General features: G+C 41.8%; 2 protein-coding genes across 3 annotated transcripts in view; one reads left to right on the top strand and one right to left on the bottom strand.

The window, feature by feature from the left end:
• The window catches only part of ATL1 (atlastin GTPase 1), a 73,659-nt gene extending 70,473 nt beyond the window's left edge, over nucleotides 1-3,186 (bottom strand). The window contains exon 1 of the mRNA XM_056133864.1: nucleotides 3,116-3,186. The gene's annotated coding sequence lies outside the window, so the exon portion shown is untranslated. The remainder of the gene's footprint in view (nucleotides 1-3,115) is intronic.
• A 113-nt stretch (nucleotides 3,187-3,299) lies between these two features.
• Nucleotides 3,300-22,070, top strand: part of MAP4K5 (mitogen-activated protein kinase kinase kinase kinase 5) — a 106,084-nt gene continuing 87,313 nt past the window's right edge. For both annotated transcript variants that reach the window (XM_056133595.1, XM_056133596.1), the window contains exons 1-2: nucleotides 3,300-3,619; nucleotides 3,873-4,094. In XM_056133595.1, the coding sequence (XP_055989570.1) occupies nucleotides 3,987-4,094 (108 nt within the window). In that variant the 5' untranslated portion in view covers nucleotides 3,300-3,619; nucleotides 3,873-3,986. The remainder of the gene's footprint in view (nucleotides 3,620-3,872; nucleotides 4,095-22,070) is intronic.

The following is a 22,070-nucleotide window of genomic DNA, read 5'->3' on the forward strand; positions in this document are numbered from 1 at the left end:
ACTCGGGTCGGCCATGTTGGCCATTTGTAAGGCGAACGCCCTACCCGCTGTGCTATCACACAGCGATAGCTGGAGCGATAATAATAAAAAAATAGTTCATTTTTTAAAAAGAGGGAATATGCACTACTTCCTCACCTCTTCTAAAACTCCTCTCAGCATGACCTGCTACTGATTTTAAGACACATATCCAGAGCAAAATGAAATTCTCCATATTTTTGAAAATAGGTTTTGCCTCAGATAGTCCTAATTAGAAATAGAACCACTTAATTTATGGAAATGTAAACTGAGATTGTTACAAATATAATTTAAGTAATATTTACTAAGCTTATACGTCAATTAATCACAGTGCTTCATCATTTGCTACTAATTTATGCTGGCATATTCATTAGGAAATTACAATGGTAATGTCTAGAAGTTACATAGACTAGAATTATTGTCATCATGCTCTGAACTATCACTTTTGAAGGTTTTAATTAGCTATTTTGTCTTAGATGGCAAGTTGTGACCCTCCATAGAAATTTTTTAAAATTTGGGGTTGGAGAGATAGTAAAGTGGGTAGGGCATTTTCCTTGCAAGTGACCAACCTGGCTCTAATTCCAGCAACCCATATGGTCTCACCACTAGGAGTAATTCCTGAGTTCATAGCTAGGAGTAACCCCTGAGTATTGCTGGGTATGGCCCATTTTTTTCATTCATATTTGTATGAAGTTGAACCTAAGGTCATTGGTTAGCATTTTAGTAAAAAGTTTTGAAAGAGAGAGAAAACATTACAAAGCATAGAGTAAGGCATTCTAGGTTGTCATGTAACTAAGGGTTAAAAGTTAGAATATGTTAACATGTCAGATATTATGAAGACACTAGGCATATGTGATAAGGGCTGGGAGTAGCTCAGGGGCTCCAGCATGTTTTACATGCCAGAGGCCTGGATTTGAGCCTCTGGATTTGAGCTGGAGTAGTCCCCAAGTACTACTGGATGCAACCCAAATCCCAAAGAAATAATAGAATATTTGATTATTAGCTTGCTGTGAAAGGCCAATATAAATACCCTTTTAGGGTATATTCATTATTATTATTATCCATAACTTATTATAAAACTTGTCAGGTTATAAGAAACTTACTTGCTATGATTTTTTAAAGTTATATGATCTTCTACATTAGAACTATGTAATTGTTTAGGATGTAAAATTAATCCACTCTGTTTATTCTATGAAAACTGGATTTGAATTTTTGAATGATCATGTATATTATTTCACCAGTCATAATTTCACTGATCTTGTTTAAGTTCACTCAATCAGTGTTAAAATAAATCCTTAATTCTTCTTGGAGTTAGCACAAAGCAAATGTTTTCCTCTTTGCATCAATTGTGCTACAAGTAAAATAATGATTATAGCAGACACATTTTTGAGCTACCACATAGAATCTCAACTTTTTCCGTGCTCTCCACCTCTGAGTTGATGGTCAAAACATATGGATTTACAATTACTGGCATAAAATACCTGCACTCCAGGGTCTTGTCTGTCGAAACCTATGATGTTAAACTTTTTATTGCCCAACTCAGTATCATATCTTTGTTTCGAGAATAAAATACTTGAAGGATTCTCACAAGGATGTTGATCTTCATCTTAATATAGGAATTCAACATTTCTACTTTATGAAGGCTCGTATGGTAAACTCTCCCAAGGTCAGGAAAAGATGTACTTCTTCATCAGTTAGTTCATTGTGATCTCAGGCACTGTAAAATCCTTTTCTCTGGCCAATTTGTTGCATGATTCAAAATTGTCTTTAAGTCCTACTTCTTTCCACACTTACTTATTTTTATTTTCTGTTCTGGTATTATTTTATGCTGCCCCCCTCCCAATCTGTGAAATTAATGCAGGCAGAAGACCATATGACTAAATAAGGAAACATTTCAGACTAGAGATTTTAAATTTTTAGAGAAAGGATCAGTACCCATAAGGGTCAAAGGGAAAAAAGAATCTATGGCAGTAAACAAGTACGAGGATACTAATAGAACATTTGAGACGATTTTGAGTCATCGAAGCCAAAAGTATGTGCCCACCAAAACAAGTGCCAAGAAGCTCTGAAAGAAAGAACTGTTCTTCAGCAAATTTTTCGATGCAGCAAACACATAGGCATTGTCCAAAGAGCATGTAAATCTGAATTTATGTTCCCTAAATAGTCCTCTTTGTGCAGGGAGCACAAGAAAATACATATATTCCTTGTCCTGTTTAGGTGTGAACTTCTACTTTACACAATTGATTCAGGCCCCAAAATAGAACTCAGTTGGCTATTCAAAGTCACAAGGCACCCTCTGCAATTCCTTAGGATGCGACTGTATTCAGTGAGTTGAGTGTTATCTGACTTTACTGGCCCTAACCTGTTCGTGGATCTGGGGAAAACTTTGCCAGTGTACATACATCTGTCAGTTTAACTTTCATCTAGAGAACCAGTCCGAAACATAGTGTGAAAGTGCTTGTGAAGTTACTTCCCCGGAGTGTGGAAACATTGTGGAAGTACTGGTAACATTGTGGAAGTACTGAAACCCCCTCCTATTTTGACAATCCTCTTTATAATCCTGCACAGTGCTTTGCAAACCTTTCCCCCTCCTTTTGGGGAGGAGGAGAAGGGGAAGGGTGTCAGCTGCAGAGTCTCTCCAAATCACTGATGAAAGATACGGAGGTGCTGTTGCCTAGAGGACGTCGGGTAGAAGCCGCTGGGTGGGTGGTGGGTGGGGGACCCCACTTGCTTTAGATTCTGCATGCTTGATCCCCAGAGTCCGCTGTCAGACGCCCCCCCGCGGGTGGTTTGTGGGGCAGAGGGCCCTACAAGTCATCGCGGCTTCCGGGAAAATTCCGTGGGAGACGGGTGGCGCGGGTGAGCAGCAGTGGTGTCAAACTGGTCCCCCGGGGAGCGCTCTGCAGAACAGGCCGGTGCAGTGGGGTGTGCCGGGGCTTAAGTGGACCCGGCGGCACTCCTCACCCCCCTCAACTCCTTCCCGGGCGCCCCGCCACCCGCGGACACCCGGAGCCTTTAACGTACCTTTTTTTTCCCCGCGGGTGCCAATCAGGGCTCGCGCCCACCCTCCTCCCGCTACCCGTTGCCCTCCCGAGTTTACCTGACGAGTCGTGGAATCGCGACGCGCTCATCGAGCCCGCCGGTGCCCTCCAGCCCCGGAAAGGCCCCAAGTGCGGCGCGGGCAGCCGAGAGCACCAGAACCAGCGCCCTCCTCCCCCGTCCCCCCCAAGAAAGACACAGACGTCGGGACCCGAGCTGGGCGCGACGGGCCGGGACGTGTCGGGCCGGGAGGGTGTCGTGTCCCGCTCTGGCCTCAGGGCGGCACTCTGGGCTCGCGGCCGGCGCGCTCGGGCGGGCCACTGGGCGCCGCCGACCCACACTGGCCGGGAACGTGTCTCCCGGTGACGCAGCCCCGGGTGGGGAACGTGGTGCGGCTGGCGGCGGCGGCGGCGGGCTACGCGCTTGCACGGCCGGCGAGGGGACGTGCGGCGGCGCAGGGGCTGGAGCGGCGGGCGGGCGCCGGCCGAGCTGGGACGCAGGCGCGGTGCGGGGCAGTCGGTCCCGGGCGCGGCGCTCAACAAAGAGTGGGGCCGCCTCGGCTCAGGTACCGGCCGGGCCCCGCTAGCAGTTGGGGCTGGAGGCCCGGGGAGGGGGGCAGGGCCGCGGCCGGAACCGGGAGACGTGGGGAAAGAGGAGGAGGAGGAGGAGGAAGAGGAGGAGGAGAAGGGGGCGGGGAGTGGGACCCCCGCCGGGCCCACTCGGCGGCGGCCCGCGGCGGAAGGGAAGGCGAGGGGCTGGGCGGCGCGGGGTGGTCGCCCTGGGCGCCGACCCGCCTGTGGCTTGGGCTCTCGGTGCAGGCGGAGCGGCGGGGCCGGAGGCTCCATGTTGGGAAGCGGCGCGGCGCGTCCTCGTTAGCGGGAACCGGGGCGCCGCCGCGGGCAGAGCCGGCGGGGGCCGGGCCCTGAGCGAAGATGGAGGCCCCGCTGCGGCCTGCCGCGGACATCCTGAGGCGGAACCCGCAGCACGACTACGAGCTCGTTCAGAGGGTCGGCAGCGGCACCTACGGAGACGTCTATAAGGTGAGGCCCGCGCGGGTGGGTGGGTGCGCTGCCTGGTCCCCACGGCGGCGGACCCGTCTCCGGGGAGGGCGGAGGATGCATGGTATTGTTGCTTCTCCGAGCCCGCCCTCCACGCACCCCGCCTCGCACCCGGGGCTCCGGGAGGGCGACGAGGTTCGGAGCCTCCCCGGTGGACTTGCTAGCTCTCTGCGTTTCCTCTCCTCGCGACCAGCCCACAGGGCTAACCGCAGCTTTGCAAGCCGCCGCTGGACTTTGGGGGGACGCTGTAACGTTTGCTGGCTGCTGGGAGTTCGAATCCCCCTTATGGCTTGCACGCGGGCCGGTCGAGTCGCAGCCTTGGAAAAATGCTTTGTGGAGGGCGTTGGACCGGAGAGGATATGGACATGTCCACTTCACCTCCGACATTTGCTTTCTTTCTTTCTTTCTTTCTTTCTTTCTTTCTTTCTTTCTTTCTTTCTTTCTTTCTTCTCCTCTCTTCTCCTCTCCTCTCCTCTCTTTCTCTCTTTCTTTCTCCTCCCTTTTTTATTTTAAAGGGTATAAGCTCGATGAATAAGTCGTCACCCCGTTTCAGCTGTGAGCAATCTAATGCTGGGCGTGCATAAGTGTTATCCGATGTGGAAAGGTGCCTTTTTCTGGCAGAAGTTGCATCATTCGTATTTGGTTAATTTCCCCCCCTCCTACTTTAATGCTTCTCTTGGGGATTTAATGAGAATCTGGACCGAGTGTTCGTTACTGTTGTCTTTTTCTTGGTGCGCCTTTGTATTATTTGAGCCACGTGAGTTACTTTTCATCCCAGACCTTTAAAAATAGCAGAGAAGCAAACCTGATTCTCAAAATCCAGTAAGTTTTTGAAGTATTGAGGAGACATTGTTTGAGATTGACATTCTTTTTCGCTTCTCTATACCAGAAAGGGAGCGTTGATACAATGGAAGCGGGTGTGTGAGAGAAATGCCTTTTCATTATTTTTCCTCGACTTTGCATTAAATTTGGATAAATATATTCCATTCTTCCAAGCAGCACCCTTGCATATTGCTGAAATGGGCTAGTGTCATATGGATAATTCATTAGCAGACTCCTCTGGGGGATGCTGTTGTTTTGTGCAGATGGTAATAAGGAAGGAAAGGATCTCTTTTTCCTACTTTCTGCTTTTGTTTAATATCCTGCCTATTAATAGTAACAGTTCAAGGTGGTGTTATGACAGCTCTGCGCTGTGTGAGTCTACTGAGGTGAACTGTAAAAGACAGGCTTTTTATTAGTTTAACAGGCATTTGAATCATTTCTCCTTGGCCCTGTTCCAGGTAGGGGGTATTGTATTGTCAAGAAGGTCGTAAGCTCATGCCTTGTGAATACCTTTGAATTGAGAGTGTATAATTACAACAGAAACCCCGGAATCTTTGTGTAGAATTAGATTTAGTTCAACCATTTTGTGGAGTACTTGCATTGAAAATGCTTTTCAGTGGTTTAAATTGCCTTTTCAGTCCCATAAAATCAAAACATCTTGATTTTATGATTTAACGGATTAGACCAGCCCAGTGTAATTTATGCTAAAAGAACACTGATCTGAATTTCAATTTTCTTCCCTAGTTGAAGAAATTTTCAAAGAGTTTTCCCTACAAAAATCTTGAACTTTGGAGAGACATTTCAATAGGCTGGAGCACAAGTTTTGTGGACAGGTCTGACTTTGATCCTTGATCACAGGGTCCCCTCAGTACACCTGGAGGCACGGAGGCAGTCTCAGAGCTATGAGCCAGGAGTAATCCCCTGAGCACTGCTGAGTGTGCCCTCCCATCCAGAATCCTGACCTTTACTATTTTTTGTTGTTGTTGTAGATACTAGAACTAAAGCATCTATCTGGAATAGTGTTTTGTTAGTAGTTGGGAAAACAAATATTATATAAAGGGGGCAGCAAGTGCCTGCCATTCCCCACTATGCTTCCCTGACCTTTCCCTTTCTCTCTCAGCTATTAAACAGAATTCAGGATGGAATATTCATCCCATCCCACCTTTGCCAGGCACCCCTAGGCTACTCAGGCTCTCTCACAGGTAGATGTGTAAACTAGGACAGTCTTTGATTCTTAAACATCCTTAAGACATTTGTGGTTCCTTGTCTTTTGTTTTCCTCTCTTCTAATTACCTAGAATCGCCTCCCACCCTCATTTCCTCCTGTTGTTATCCTACATGTTCATGAAAGCCTTAAATTAAGCTCCTCGGGGAAGGCCCAGTTCTTCCTCCTGATCTCACCAACCACATATACTACACTTTTTCCTCCTTCATTCTGTTCTAACCACACTGCGCTCACCTTTCCTTAAGCAGAGTAAGCATCTTCCCACGTTTTGGGCCTTTGTTCTTGTAGTCCCTCTCCTCAGATGGGCTTTCCTCAGACTGCCACATGGCTTGCTCCCTTTGCTCCTTGATTTTAAATCTCCATTTTTTTCTCTCCTATTTTATTTCCTTCTTTGTGTTTTTTACCATCTAACGTAAAAAGGCTTTACTTAATTTTTGCTTGGTCTTTGTCATGTTTATTATCTGTCTCAGTTCACTGACATTCTCCATGAGAGCAATATTTTTCTCTATTTTTGCTTTCAGTGTTTATCTGGCACAACTTCTAAAATTTTTGTCTGGCAGAGTCAGTGGTGTCTAAAAATTTAATGAATGAGAAACATTTTGATGACTAGTAATTCTAGCACCTAGTTTTCCGAACTTATGCTTTTGGTATCATATCACTATGAGCTTCTGTATTGTTTGTTGTATCTTGTATATGTATTTTTATTAAAAACTATTTTAGTCTGAAAGCTACTTCTTAGCATATCCAGTATCAATGCTCTTACTCCTAAAGAGTTTTGTCTGTGTATAGTCCCTCTTTAATATGCTTTAAAAATGTAATAGACATAATGGTAAGTTTTTAAGCTCAGAGCAGTCAGTGTAATTTTGCTACTTGTTACTATTTTTTTTTATGAGTTGGAAGTCTTAGGAAGTTATAAGTATTTTTATCAGTGATATTAACTGCCAAAGTTAAGTACAGTGAATAGGTAAATTAGCCATTGTTCTACTCAGGTATTGCCCCTACTTTTTTTTTAATACCTGAATTTCCTTTTCTTCTCATGGTGCTGGGGAGTGAACCCAGGGCCTCACACACTTAAACTTAAAAGACAAATGCTTTACTCCCCAGCTATATCCTTGTCCTTTGGAGTGTCTTTTGACACAGGAACTTGAAAAGAATTAGAGCTTTCAGAGACTGTATTTAGGGATAGTTTCTGTAGTTCACTAAAAAGACTACAACTTTGAGATTCTCTGAATTATTTTCATGTTCTTCAAAACCCCAGATCCCCTCTGATGAAGTTTCTGTCTCTCTCCTGAGAACCCCTAAGAGGGAAACATTCTCTCTAAACTTGGCTCTTTGGTTAAAAGTAGAGGCAGATAAAGATTCTTTTAGATAAGTATGTAAATCATTGAGAGTGACAGAGGAAATGGTGGGGGGGGGGGGGGGGGAAGAAACACAAACCAGACAAGTATGGAATATGAATGTGAGAGAAATTTTCAGTTGGGTAGATTTTATTTGTAATTGACGTTAATTTTCAATCCACAGAAAAGAGGGCGTCTGAGATTTAGTGACTCACTACGTTGTCGTCAGTGGTTGAGACTGCTTTAACATCACAATATAATTCTCAACCAAAAGAAAGCCCTTTAGGTGGCTTTTATCTAAATATTTATATAAAAATTGCCCCCAGTGGGGATTCCAGAGAAATTCTAGAAATCTTTTTTTATTTTTTTGTGAGATACTAGTTTTGAGTGGGTAAATCCTGTGTATTTTTTTCGGACCTGTATTGCTTTTTCCAATTAATTGTAAAAGTATGACATATTTAGCTTCAGGAGGACTGGGACAGATTTTTTTCTTTGTCACTGTATGCTCAATAAGTATTTGTTGGATGGCATTAGTTGTACAAATTATCAGAGATAAACATTGTTAGTAATTAAATATGGTTTATGTTGTATCTTTTCATTTATTTTAAACCAATATGGTTTTGAAAATGACTTTTATATAATGAAGGTCAGGATTTATCCTTTTTTCCTATGATTAACTTTAATTTTTTTTTCCTGCTATTGCTCTTGTGGTGCGGGGTAGAATTCATTTGATTGTGGTGCTAGCACATATTTTAGTTGTGCTATTGGAAATCGGCGTCCTGTTCACACACATATTCACTGGAGTTCACACTCTTGGCTGTAGTACTTGCACTTGCCCTTTTTTTTTTTGGAAACTAAACCCTACAAGATTACATACGATGCTCTCTTGAAAAGGCAAAGACAGCTTTGAGAAACAGGTTTCAGTACGATGGTTCCTATCATAGAATGGCAGAGGGCTGAAAGCAATGGCTTGGGGCGGAGTTTCTGTGCAGTGTAGGGTTTAGTGTTTTACTATGTTATCTTTACTATAATGTTAATTATAATGTCCTCTATGCTGTGTGTCCCATAGCTCATAGATTCAGCTGTAGGATGAATTATTATTAGCCTTGAGTGGCTGTATCACAGTGTATTCTTTTCCACACTCTTATTTGTGGGCACTACAGTTTTGTTTGCTTGTGTAAATTGTATTCTCATGAACATTCCTGTACATTTTTGTCCTCAAGGTGTCCATGCAGTTGTGCCTCAGAGTCGAGCTGGTGGCTGAGAGCAAAGATGTATGCTTAGTTTATAACACGGAGCTTATAACAACCACCTGTGCTGGCTTTCAATAGTTTCTACAGATAGAAAAAGAGCCCATCCCGCCAAGTGCTCTCGACACTTGTAATTGCCAGACTTTTTTTTTTATTAGTGAAACACCATGAGGTACAGTTATAGACTTTATTTTTTGCCAGTCTAGTGGACATAAAATGATACTTGATGGATTTTTGTCTTTTCCCCTCAGCCTCCCAAGTGTGCCCATCTCTCTCTGTCATCTGTTCATATAGGTCTGCTCTTCAGCGTGGTGTGTCTGTTTTGGGCCATTTTTTTTAAAATTGAATCTCCATGAGGTACAGTTACAAAGCTTTCATGTTCGAGGTTCACTCATACAATGATCCCAACATCCATCCCTCCACCAGTGCACATCCTCCACCATCAGTGTCCCCACTATCCCTCCTGCCACCTGCATTCCACCCCATCCCTTGTCTCTATGTTAGACAATTTCCTCCAGACTCTCTTTCTACTTTTGGGTATTATGGTTTGCAATACAGATACTGAGAGGCTATCATGTTTGGTCCTTTATCTACTTTTAGCACACATCTCCCACCTCGAACTGTCGAGCAGTTGTGTCTTCTCAGTGATTTTCAGCTCTATGTAGTCCATGTACTAAGTCAACAAAGACTTAGCTCAGTATATTTACTTACTTTATACTTAGAGTAATTAATAATAATATATGTTATGTTTATTAGGAGATATACTTTATTGGGCCGGAGCAATAGCACACCAGGTAGGGCATTTGCGTTACATGCGGCTGACCCAGGTTCGATTTCTCTGCCCCTCTCGGAGAGCCTGGCAAGCTACCGAGAGTATCCCACCCACATGGCAAAGCTTGGAAAGCTCCCCATGGTGTATTCCATATGCCAAACACAGTAACAACAAGTCTCACAGTGGAGACGTTACTGGTTCCTGCTCGAGCAAATCGATGAGCAACGGGAGGACAGTGCTATAGTGCTTTTTGGAAACTGCTTGGGGCTTACTCCTAAGTCAGAGCTCAGTGATCACTCCTGATGGACTCAGGAAGCTGTATATGGTGCCAGGAATCAAAGTAGGGTCAGCTGCATATAAGGCAAGAGCTTTAAACTGCTGTATTATCTCTCTGGGCATAATACTTGCCATTTTTTCAGTTTTGCTCAACTGGAGGTTTCACACAATTTAGTTGTACATACCTGGCCTTGAGGCAGAGTGGTATCACACACTTTGTTGTGACACTGGAGGTCACAGAGAGCAGAGCTGCCAGGTCTTTACTCTGCACATGTGATCAGCACTGAGACTTGTGGCCTCATACTTACGAGCCAAGCACTTTTGCCATTGAGTCTTTCCTCTTGTCCCCAAATACCATTTTAAAAGAATCCATTGAACAAAATGTCATCTGGTACTTTATTCTAATTTACATATTTGTTTTTAGTTAAAAATTTTGTTGGTAATAAAGGCTCATAGAAATCTTTGTCACGTGGTCTTATCATTTTCATGAGTTTCTTTAGATGCTGATGAACTGGGTCTTGTCATTCACTATGACCTACCTTTCCTTGCCTAAGCCAGAAGTCACAGTTCTGAAATGGTTTTGAGTACTTTAAGCATATCCCAGGATCCCATTGCATAGAGATGAAGCTCAATACATCACAACACTTCTGTAAGCATTCATTTGTTCAAGAAGAATGTATTGAGTACCAGCTCTATGTTAAGATGTGAAAATGCATTTGCAAGAAAAAGAAAATGCTCTATCAAAAAATACATAATTTAGGAGAGCCCGGCAAGCTACCGAGGGTATTCGATATGCCAGACACAGTAACAACAAAGTCTCCAATGGAGACGTTACTGGGCCCGCTCGAGCAAATCGATGATCAACGGGAGGGCCTTTACCTTTACCTTTACTTAGTCTGAAAAAAGACATTAGAAGAGTCCTAATTTGATAAGAACCACTGTAGAAATGAAATGGAAGAAATACTCTTCCACTTGTTCTTGTGTTCTGTTTGGATTGGGGCTACACTCAGCTGTGCTGGGGGCTGCCCCTGGCTTGTTGCTTGAATTGCTCCTTCTGGATGCTCTAGGGACCCTGAGTGGCCAGAGAGTCAACTTAGGGTTCCTTAATGCAAAGCATGTGTTCTAGCTCTTTGCACTCTGACCACTCCCCCCCATGACTCACCCCCCATAATAAGCCTGTTTTCATTAGTGATTGGGAAAGGGAAGAGAGGAGAGAGAACCACAGTGTGAACCTGTAAGACTGGCAGAGGAGCCGGTGTTGACTAGACTTTTAAAATTCATTTATTTTGGGGGGTTGATCCATATCTGGCTATGATCAAGGCTTACTCCTAGCACTGTTTTCAGGAGACTGTTGTACTGGGGAGCACACCAAGGTCGCTGCACATGCAAGGCAAGTTCCTTATCACCTGTACTATCTTTCTGCCCTTGACTAAATTTTAGGTGTGGGTTGACCTCCAGTTGGACAGTATGGGAAAGGTATTTCATGTGAGTAGTATATGCAAATACCTGGCACCTTGAGAACCATGATGAATTTTGAGGGATCTGTATCTGCATTCCAAGTTAAGCATGACCAGACCTGGCAAAAATGTCACAATGGACAACACAGGCTATTTTCTGGCAGAAACGAACCAGATATTGGAGCTCTTGTATGTCATATTATGGAATTTGGACTTCTTCCTATAAAAAGAGAAGATAATTGAGAAGAGAATCTGTCAGGATATTGAGGATAAAGTTACTGAAAATACAGAGAACAATTACTGAAAGATCTGAGGGTATATGCAAACCTCTGTTTAGGTACTGCTACTGGATATGTGGAAATTTTTGCTTTATTTTGGGGGGCTTTTTGGGTCACACCTGGCAACATGCAGGGATTACCCCTGGTCCTACTCTCAGGATTTACTCCTGGCTGTGCTGGGGGACCATATGAGATGCCAGGGATCGAACTTAGGTTGGCCTTCCACTCAAACACCCTACCCTCAGTACTATGGCTCTGGCACACTGGTACTTATATGAAACGAAGATATTTAGAAGATCAAACAGCTGTAAATGATGGGGAAAACAGTGCCATTTTCAATTTCTGGCTTTGGTGGGTGCATTGGTGCCATCCACAGAATGAGAAAATACCACATTTAGGGATTCTGACTCTTGTGTTTGTTTTGGCTATATGGCATTGCATAGGTGGATATGTCTAATAGATGATAGGAAATGCAACACTGAGCCATTATTGAGCCATCTTAACTGGGGATACAGGTTTGGGAGTCATCACTTGATAGGGTGGTACCTGTGAAGTGTAGGTGAGGTCACCGAGAAATCTGGAGGAGACCTGAAGGAAAGGTGCCTTGGTAGAGTAGTGGCAAAGAAAACCACATGTTGAAACTCAGGAAGGTTTTCAGGCCTTCATCTCCCACATCTGTTCTTTAAATTTTTTATGTTTTGGTTTTCTGGGGCCACACCTAGCAGTGCTCAAGAGTTTTTCCTGTCACAGTTCAGGGGACCATATGTGATGCCAGGGATTGAGCCCAGGTTAGCCAAATGTGAGGCTAGTATCCTACCCTCTGCACTTTAGCTCTGCACCCTGTTTTTAAAAAAATTTTTTTTGAGGCACCAATAGGACTTTATGCATGGAACATCCCAACATCACCCTCTCCACCATGGTGCTCACTTCCTTCCACCACTGACTCAGTATCCCCTTCCAACCTCTTCACACCCCCTGCTTTGGTAAGGTCAGTTCTGTAGACCAGTTCCCAGGTTCTGTTACCTTGGCTTATTTTGTTCCTTCTTATTATATTTTATATCCCACATATGAGAAAGATTATTCTGTATCTGCCCCTCTACTGGCTGTTTTCACTCAGCATGATACTCTATTTTTCCATCCATGTACTGGTACATGACATGATTAATCTGTTATTATAGCTGAGTGGTGTCCCATTGTGTACATACATCACAGTTTTGTTTTGTTTTTTAAAATACAGGCATCCATTCTTGAATTCTCGGGTTGTTTCTAGATCTTGGCTTTTGTAAATTGTGCTACAATGAGCATTGGATTACAAATGTGTTTTGGGCTTGGTGTGTTTGAGTCCTTGAGGCTGATGCTGAGAAGTGGAATTGCTGGGTCATATGGAAGCTTAAGTCTTAATTTTTTGAGAAGTGTTCCTATTGTTTCCCAGAGACTAAACCAGTTGACATGCACACAAGTAGTAGATTAGTATTCCTTTTTCCTTATGTTCATGCCAACACTGGTTGTTTCTGTTCTTTTTCATGTGTACAACTCTCACTGGTGTGAGGTGATGTCTTATTGTTTCGATTTGCATATCTTTGAGGATATGAGTGAAAGCATTTTTTCATATTCTTTTAAGTGTCTCCTTATTCCCAGTTTTCTGGTAATTTTACAAATGTTTTATGTACTTTAGATATTTACCTTTTGTCAGATGAGTTATGTGCAAATATGAAGATATCCCAAAAGATATCCCAATCTGTGGAGTGTCTTTTACAGTCTTCGTTTCTTTTGTGATGCAGAAGCTTCTTAATTTGATACCCCTTTGATTTGACTAAAATAAAATTTATTAATCTTCAAAAATATTCAATGTGAGATTTTGTATAAGTTGGTCTGTGGAATAAAATCTTAGAATAATACATTTTTTAACACCTTCCCTATCCCAGTAATGTAGTGAACACTTCATATGAACTCTTTCTATCAGGATTTTGAAGACACTTATTCCTTTTCCTAGAATACTCCTTTTTGTTCATCTATCTTTCTTTTTAATTCTGTGTTTTTAGGGAGCCTCTTCTGCCCCTTAGACAAGGGAATATCTATCTGCTCTAAATCTTGCCATAATTTTCATCATGTATCTTTACTTCATGATAGTGTAGCTTTCTGCACCACTCAGACTACATGAAAATGGGTGACTGAATGAGCCAGTCTAGCATTATGCCTAGAACTTGGCACATGTTCAGTAAAATGTTTTGAAGGAACATTATCTGACCATTAGGAGCAAGCTCGTGATCATGTGAATAAGGAGTCTAAAGGATTCCTTAGAAGTGAGAGTTGGGGTATGCATGGTAAGAAACAAAGTGGTACAGCGCCCAACACATCACAGCCAGGGAGGGGGTGTGGATGGGGCACAACATTGAAAGTGTCTTCCAGTGTTTGTGTTTTCTTTTTCCCCCATTGGAATGATTGATTTTAGCTTTCAATTACTAGTTTGAATTTTTGTCTTTTGCAGGCGACCAGGACGGTTCCTTAGATTACGAAAGGAATTCTATAAAAAGGGAAATTAAGACCAAGAATTCAGGAAGAATTGAGAATTTAGAAAAAGATAAAGGAACAAACGGGATGGGATTGTTAGGTGTTTTGGTAGGTTTTAAACTTAAAGTCTTTGTTCCTTCCTTCCTGAATTAGTTTCCATTGATTTACAGTTTCAGTTGCCCCTTAATAGTATGATTAGGGTGAGGCACACTGATGAATATGAGATGGAGCAGTGGGATGGCAGGGTAGGAGGAGTATTTAACATTGAGCCCAGTATTTAGAGAGAACTTCTTACAGTTCTGGGCCCTTGGGATATATCAGGAAGCAAAGTAGAAAAACTGATTTACTTCATGGATTTTAAATCCTTATCAGGAAAAAGAAAATAACTAGTATGCAACAACAACAATAATAAATTGTATAACATGTTAGTGATTTAAGGATAGAGAAAGAAGAAAAAGTTAACCAGATTAAGCGGCAAGTCGTTTAGGATTTCCCAGGGCAGGATGAGTGAAATGGGAATATAAGAGGGTCACTGTAAGCTGCATGAGAAAATTAGGTTCTGGTATACAGGAAGCAAGTTGGAGTTAGCCAACTCAGTGGTTATCAGAATGGTAATCAGAAAAACTCTTAAATATCTATCTTAATGAATCATTTGAACTTATCTCTCCAGCTATGTTTTATATTTAGGGTTAGAAATTAGAACTAAAATGGTCTTGCCATGATGCATTTTTTCAGCTGGTATGAGTAACCAGTCATTGTGATTTTAAGTTCAGCAGTTTGTGGTAGGTTACCTATTCTTATATTTTGTTTGCTTTAACAGCATTCTTAGCATGAAAATGGATTTTCCTCAGCTGGTGGGTCCTTGAGAATTGTATGAAAGATTTGCATAGAAAACTTAGTATATTAAGAAGTTAAAAGTTTTTTTCTGTCCTGGGATATTAGTCTTATAGGGGCCAGGAGGACTGGCTTGCATTTGGAAGCTTGCGGAGGGCAGTTAGGATGGAAAAAGGATCACTCTGATCACTCTGACAATAATAGCTGGAAATGATCATTCTGGACAAAAATTGAGTGCCGAAAGTGATAAAGGGATATGCATAATAATCTTTTAATATTTGTATTACAAGTCATAATGGCTAAAGGGGGGAGAGAGGGAGGGAGGGATAGTGCGTGCTAGCATGAGAGAGGGAGAGGGAGAAGGAGAGGGAGAGGGAGAGAGAGAGAGAGAGAGAATGCTTGTCATGGGGTGGAGGGTGGGAATTAGGAACATTGGTGCATTGGTGGTGGGAAATGTACATTGGTGAAGGGATAGGTGTTAAAATATTATGGCTGTAACCCAATCATGAACAACTTTCTATCTCATGGTGATTCAGTTAAAAAAATTAATAAAAAAATATATACAAAAGATATCCCAAGCGTATCTATACAGAGAGATATATGTAAGTATACATGTTGACTCCACACTGTAATTTGTGTTAATTAAGCCACATTTAAGTGTGAGACTGGTGCTATTCACTGACATCAGTGTCTTAAGCACTGTCTGTGCACTGTCCTCCAGTTGTTCATCGATTTGCTCGAGCGGGTCCAGTAACATCTCCATTGTGAGAGTTGTTACTGTGTTTGGCATATCCAGTACGTCATGGGTAGCTTGCCAGGTTTTGCCATGTGGGCAAGATACTCTTGGTGTCTTACCAGGCTCTCCAAGAGCCAGAGGAATCAAACCCGGCTCGGCCGGGCCAGCTGCGCACAAAGCAAACACCCTACCACTGTGCTATTACTCCAGCCCTAGTGTCTTAAATAAAGGTAAATTAAAAATAAGTTTTAACTTATCAGAACAGCAATAAAATGTATCAGATATTTTTTTAAAAGTTAAGAGTTTGTTGTACAGTTCAAATAGATGGGTCTGGGTCCTTCCCCAAATGTCCAGGCTTCTCCTTTTACCCATGTACAATATCTGTCCTGCACTGTTTTCATGTACGACTTCCTGGTCCTGTCCCTTGCTGTCTGCTCACCTCCAGTGTACAATGACTGGTCTTGTCCTTATGCCATTCTCTATCCAGTGTATGTTTTCCTATCTTGTTGCTGAACCTTGGACTCCAGTGGGTCCTTATCCTGTGCTGGCTTTCCTGCTTTCTGTCTGGGTGTAAGACCCCTGCCTGATTCTGCCCTCTGTCAGACCCCATGTGATTTACCTCATCCTGCCTTCTCTCTGGCTGTCTGATACCCCCTACTTGATCCAGAGAAGGGGTGAGAGGAGGGGTGGGCCTGGTTGGGGGGCTTTGTTTCATCTAATGTCTCACCATCCAGCCATCCCATTATCTGTTTTGATTGACTACCTGGATTTTCAATAGGCAAGATTTAAAGTTTGGTAACTTTAAATTCACCTAGCACTCCACCCTTCTACTCCCATTGTCACAGCATGATTTTGGTAATATAAGATATGTAACCATTTCTTCTATATCTCTCTCCATCTGTGCGTTTCTATTCTATTTAATTAATAAACTTATTTTGGTTTTGAGGCCACACTTGACAATACTCAGGGTTTACTCCTGGCTCTGTGCTCAGGGATCATTCCTGACAGACTTGGGGACCTTAGCGTACCAGTGATTGAACCAGGTTGGCTCTGTGCAAGACAAACACTCTACCTGCTGTACTATTGCTCTGGTGTCTGTACTTCTTTAAATGCTAAGTCTGTTGTCTTGCCTAATGGCCCCAAATAAGAATATGCCAGAGAATATGGATGTGTATATGCTGCTTATTTCACTGATAATTTGGTATTAAAACATCATTCAGCTCTTTTGGGCGGGCATAGTGATACATTCAATCTGTATGTTTAATTTTTTTTTTATTGTCATACAGTCTGACATGAGCAACTGTTGTTTTCATATTGGAATAAGAGAGTTAATAGTTGGGAAATAGGCTAGCAATAGAAAATAAGGACTGTACCTCAAATATCTTATTTAAAATTGCAATTTCATTAAACCAGTAAATATTCAGTTAGATGCTATATTGAGTAATGTATAAGGTTACTGTAAAAATAAAAGTAAAATTTTTTTTTGAAAATTCATTTTGGGGTTTTCGGTGCCACACCTAGGAGTGAACTCTGAGTGCAGGCAGAGCCAGGAGTAAGCCCTGCACACAGATGGGTGTGGACCAAAAACCAAATGAGAAAAAAAAAACTCTCGATCTTGGTGATGACACAAAACAGTACCATCCCTGGCACGGGCATATCAGTTTAATTTTCAGACTGACTTGTGGATAAGACAACCATAGGAGTATTATCCATCTAGTTCTTTTTACTTACATTAGCCATTTAGCCATTAGTTAAAAAAAAATTATTCCCCTTTCCCTTTTGTCATTGTCAGAAATCACACAGTGTGTGGTTGTGGGGCTCCCACATGACTTTGTGGGCAGTGCTGCAGATCAAACCCACAGCCCCACACTGGCAGGGTAGAGGCTGCACCCTGAGTTGTACTCAGCTTCCTCTTCTTCTGTCATGGTAGTTTGTGAGGGTCCACACTGTATGCTCTAACTACAGCCTTCCAAATTTTGACAAATACAATTTAATATAGATGCTTATTTCAAATTTTACTTTCTAATTTTATAAAAGTTTCATTTCTAAATTCTGAATTGTGGTTTCAAACCAGATACACAGGAAGAGAGACATAAAATTTGTTAACTTGTTTTCAGAGCTTTGTTGTCAATTTCAAAACTTTATCTAACCAGACATGATCACCACTTAATATCTGCATTTCAGATCAGAACACGCTAAAGCAGAGAGCAAAGTACAAAGGGACACAGAGGTGGGGGGAGGGAGGGAGGATATTGGAAACACTGGTGGTGGAGAACGGGCACTGGTGGAAAGATGGGTACTGAAACATGAGCACAAAAATTTGTAGGTCTATAACTATCTCACAGGGATTCATTAAAAATAAAAAATTTAAAAAACTAAGATCAGATAAATTGGAATAGTTTCTTTCAGCTAGATATATTGATGTGTTATTATTTATACATGCTTGAATTTTGTTACAATAGGGTATTTCTTTTTTAGATGGTGGAGTGAGGAAACACCTTGTGTACTCAGGGTTTACTCGGGATCTTATGGGGTGCCAGGGATCAAAATCAGGGTTGGCTGTGTGCAAGGCAAGCTCCTTACCCACTGTATTATCACTTCAGCCCCCATACTAGGCTATTTCTTTCCAGTTATGTGATATAATATTTAAATTAGAGTGGATAATTGTCTGAAAAGGGCATGAAGAATTTAGGTTTGATGTATACTATCTGTTAAATGTCATAATGTCCCACAAGATTTTAAGTAGATGATGAGAATCCAGGCTGATGGCCTAGTCTATCCTTGGAGGTGTTTGGGCTTAATGAGTCATAACAGCCCCTACCTTCCAACATTTTTGTAAAAATGAAATCGGATTAAAATGACTAAGAGTGACTAATGTTTGCACAGCACTTTCATAATCAGTGTTTATAGTTCTTCTCACAATAACCATATGAGGTAGGTGGGACTGATGTATTTCCAGCTCTTGAAGACACTTAACAATATTTGCCCTCCAATTTAGTTGGTGACAATATGTAAGGACTTCAATCTAGATCTCTGTAATCTCTAGTCTTTGCTATAACAAGTTGCCTCAGGACTGCATCTTTAAATTCATTGCTGTACACACAATCCTTAACACTTGCACATAATAAACTGCATACAAATTAGGGTCAGATGATTTGATGACACTTGACAGTGTCACTCCACTGAGAGATAAGAGATTTTGGGAGTACTGACTTGAAAATGCATATCAGCTTCACGGCTCAACTTCAGTTTTCTGGGGTACTTTTACTAGCTTATCATCCATGTCCTTATTCCAGTCCTCATCTTTTTGAAATTGGATCCCCGTTTGATTTGCCTTTACTATGGAAATGGCCTAGCTCATTCACACTCCAATGCAAATCTCTAGAGAGACTTCTTTCTCTTGGTGTTGGATAGATACTGTCCTTCAGCTCTGCCTTCTCTTGTCTTCCTTTTTTGTTGGTACAATAGATTTATTGTTACCTAGAATGAGCCCCCTATTCTAAATGTTGTAATGGTGTCATAACTTAAAATAAAATACTAATTATTTCAAATAATTGGGCAAATAGCACAGGCTGCCTCCTGTAGCATTCTCTCATTTCGTTTGCTGTTTTTTTTGGGGGGTGGAGCTCCCCCAGTGGTGCTCAAAGGGCCTGGAGCCACGCCAGTGATACTCATCCTTCTGTGTCAAATGGTTCAATGCTTGGGCCTGGCATTATGGTAGTGCTGTCAGGGCCTGCGAGTCTCGCATCACACCTTGGGCCTTGTATGTATGGGGCAAGTGCTCTACCTTTTGAGCCATATTCCTTACCCTCTTCTGTTTGCTTCTAACTTAGAGTAAATAGGACAGAAAGGCTCTGTTTTATAAATCAGTTTGTCACTTCTTACACATGTGCCTTCTTTCTTTCATGTCCTTCTCTTCTTGCTCTTTGTTCTAAACCTTTTTCATAAAAATACTGGGAAAGAATAAAATGTGAGCATGACACTGTATTTTACTAAACCTATTTTTCAACAAATTACTAACAACCTGTGCATTTAAACTACTTTTGCTTCTAATTATAACAAATGGTACAGGTATTTGGGTTTCTTACCAGATTTTTTCCAGTACTGATTTCCTGTTACATTTCTGCAGTCACATAGATGTGAGTAGGATTTACCATTCTCTCTTCATCTCTCTCTTGCCTTAGTTTAGGTATTTCCCTTATGTTATTTAAATATATTTAAAATAGGATGTGTTTTAGAAAACTAAACTGCAGGAATAAATGAAAAATTACCTGTATCTCCTTTACCTAGCAGTTAAATATTGTTGTGTACATCTTTTTAACTCTTAAGAAATTATGAGGCACATATAATAAGTCTGATTATATATAAGCAGTCAGATCATTTGCAATATAGTTGGCATATGTGTTGTGCAGATGTTTGATGATAATGTATTTTTTGTTGAGTAGTATGTCACAACTTTTCATGTCAGTAAGTATGCACATTTAATATTTAAATATTATTTCCTTGTGTGATTTTTTTATCCATATTTGTTGAATAAGCAAATTGTCTCCAGCTCTATTCAATGCTGAGTGATCAGTATCCTTAAGTTCTTCTCAAATATTCTTAATCATTTTTAACATACATTTTTAGGATTAAATTTTCAAAGTTATTTTAAGATTTTAGTAAATTTTAATCAATTATTTACCCTGAAAAGTTGTACTTACAGTGATTGAGCATTTTTATCTTCCCTACCTCTTTTAATCTCAATACAAATCCTTCCTTCCTTGTCCTTTACTACTAAGACCTTCAAATAATTAGTTTAATTTAAGTGATCCTTCAAAAAGTACCTTCCTTCAAATAAAATCCATTTGTATCAGGAAAGGATTGGAAACTTATCAGCCACATATGCCCTAGCATTAGTGTGTGCCTGATTTAAGTCGTGGGACAAATTTGTGGTCATGTAAGCAGCAGTTCTCAAGTTTTGATATCTTTCTGGTAGTGACAGAAACTGGCTGCCTCCAAGAGGGAGCCTTGTCCAGACCTGTGTAACAGCAGGAAAAGCAGTTTTTCCATATTAAGTCCACAGAAATGAAGGAATCTGGGTGCTGGGGGGGGAGGAATCTCCTCACTTAATGCATATATTCTGTACCTGTCTTCACAAATGATCTTTCTTAACATATGTGAATAATGGACATAATATGTTTAGGAGCTTTCCATTTTGGGGGGAAAGGGGTTCAGTTAAAAGTGCTGTAGAAAACTTTCCTGTATTGATCTGAAGTCTGTCCCACTAAAACACAAATGGAGTGGATAAATATTTGTAATTTTTTGCTATCACCTTGCCACTCTACTATTTCAATTATTGTTTTGTAAGACTTGATCAGACTGTAAAATAATGAATCACTAATTCTTAAAATTTTTATGTAGGGGGTAAGCTCTTCCTAACCATGTTTTTTACATAAATTCGATAATATCTTTGGAAGTAATTTCCTTGAAACACACTTTTTAAAATTTTTTAAATTTTTTTTATAATTTTATTTATTGAATCACCATGAGAGCAGTTACAAAGCTTTCGGGTTTAAGTCTCAGTCATACAATGAAACACCCATACCTTCACCAGTGCCCATTCTCCACCACCAAAAACCCCAGTATACCCCCATCTCACACTCTCCCCCTACCTGTGGGGCAGATGTTTTCCACATTACTCCCTCTGTACTTTGATCACATTCAATATTTTGACACCAGATCCACCATTATTATTTGGGATTTTACCCCAGAACTCAAATCTGCTGAAAAGGCAACAGTAGACAATTTGTTTTCTATTGCTGGTTATGAATAACATATGATGTTGCATGGCTGCAGTAGTGGCTGCGTGATTTTGAAATTCCGAAATTTTAACACTTAAATCTGGAGGGATTTCTGCCAAAATCTTCTGGGTTCCTTGATTTGTTCCTGAGTCTCTGGGATCATAGCCGTAAAGCAGCTTGATCAGGAGCCAGAAAGGCTGTTCATGGGCAGTGACTCGGGGTCTCGTTGGGACAGGGAGGAAAGGGCCGGCTCCATCCCCATCCTGTGAGGCCCCATGTGTCTCATAACTGAAGGCTCAAATCTGATTGTCCTGTGGCCTTCGGAGGATGGCGGCCACTGAGCCACCTAAGGGGAGCAGGTGGAGGGACAACACCCTTTTCAACCCTGGGGTGGCCTGGTGACAGTAACCTACTGCAGGGTCCGGGTGCATTTCTGCCAAAAGCTACTGGGTTCCGAGATTTGTTTCTGAGTCTCTTGGATTCATGGCCATTAAGCAGCTTGATCAGGAGCCGGAAAGGGAAAGGCTGTTCGTGGGCAACGACTTGGGGTCTTGTTGGGGTGGGGAGGAAAGGGCCGGCTCCACCTCATCCCGTGAGGCCCAAAGTATCTTACTTATCACTGAGGGCTCAAACCTGACTGTCCGATGGCCTCTGGAGGATGGCAGCCAGCGAGCCGCG

This window comes from Sorex fumeus, unplaced genomic scaffold, assembly GCF_029834395.1.
Source record: "Sorex fumeus unplaced genomic scaffold, SorFum_2.1 ptg000098l, whole genome shotgun sequence".
NCBI lineage: Eukaryota > Metazoa > Chordata > Mammalia > Eulipotyphla > Soricidae > Sorex > Sorex fumeus.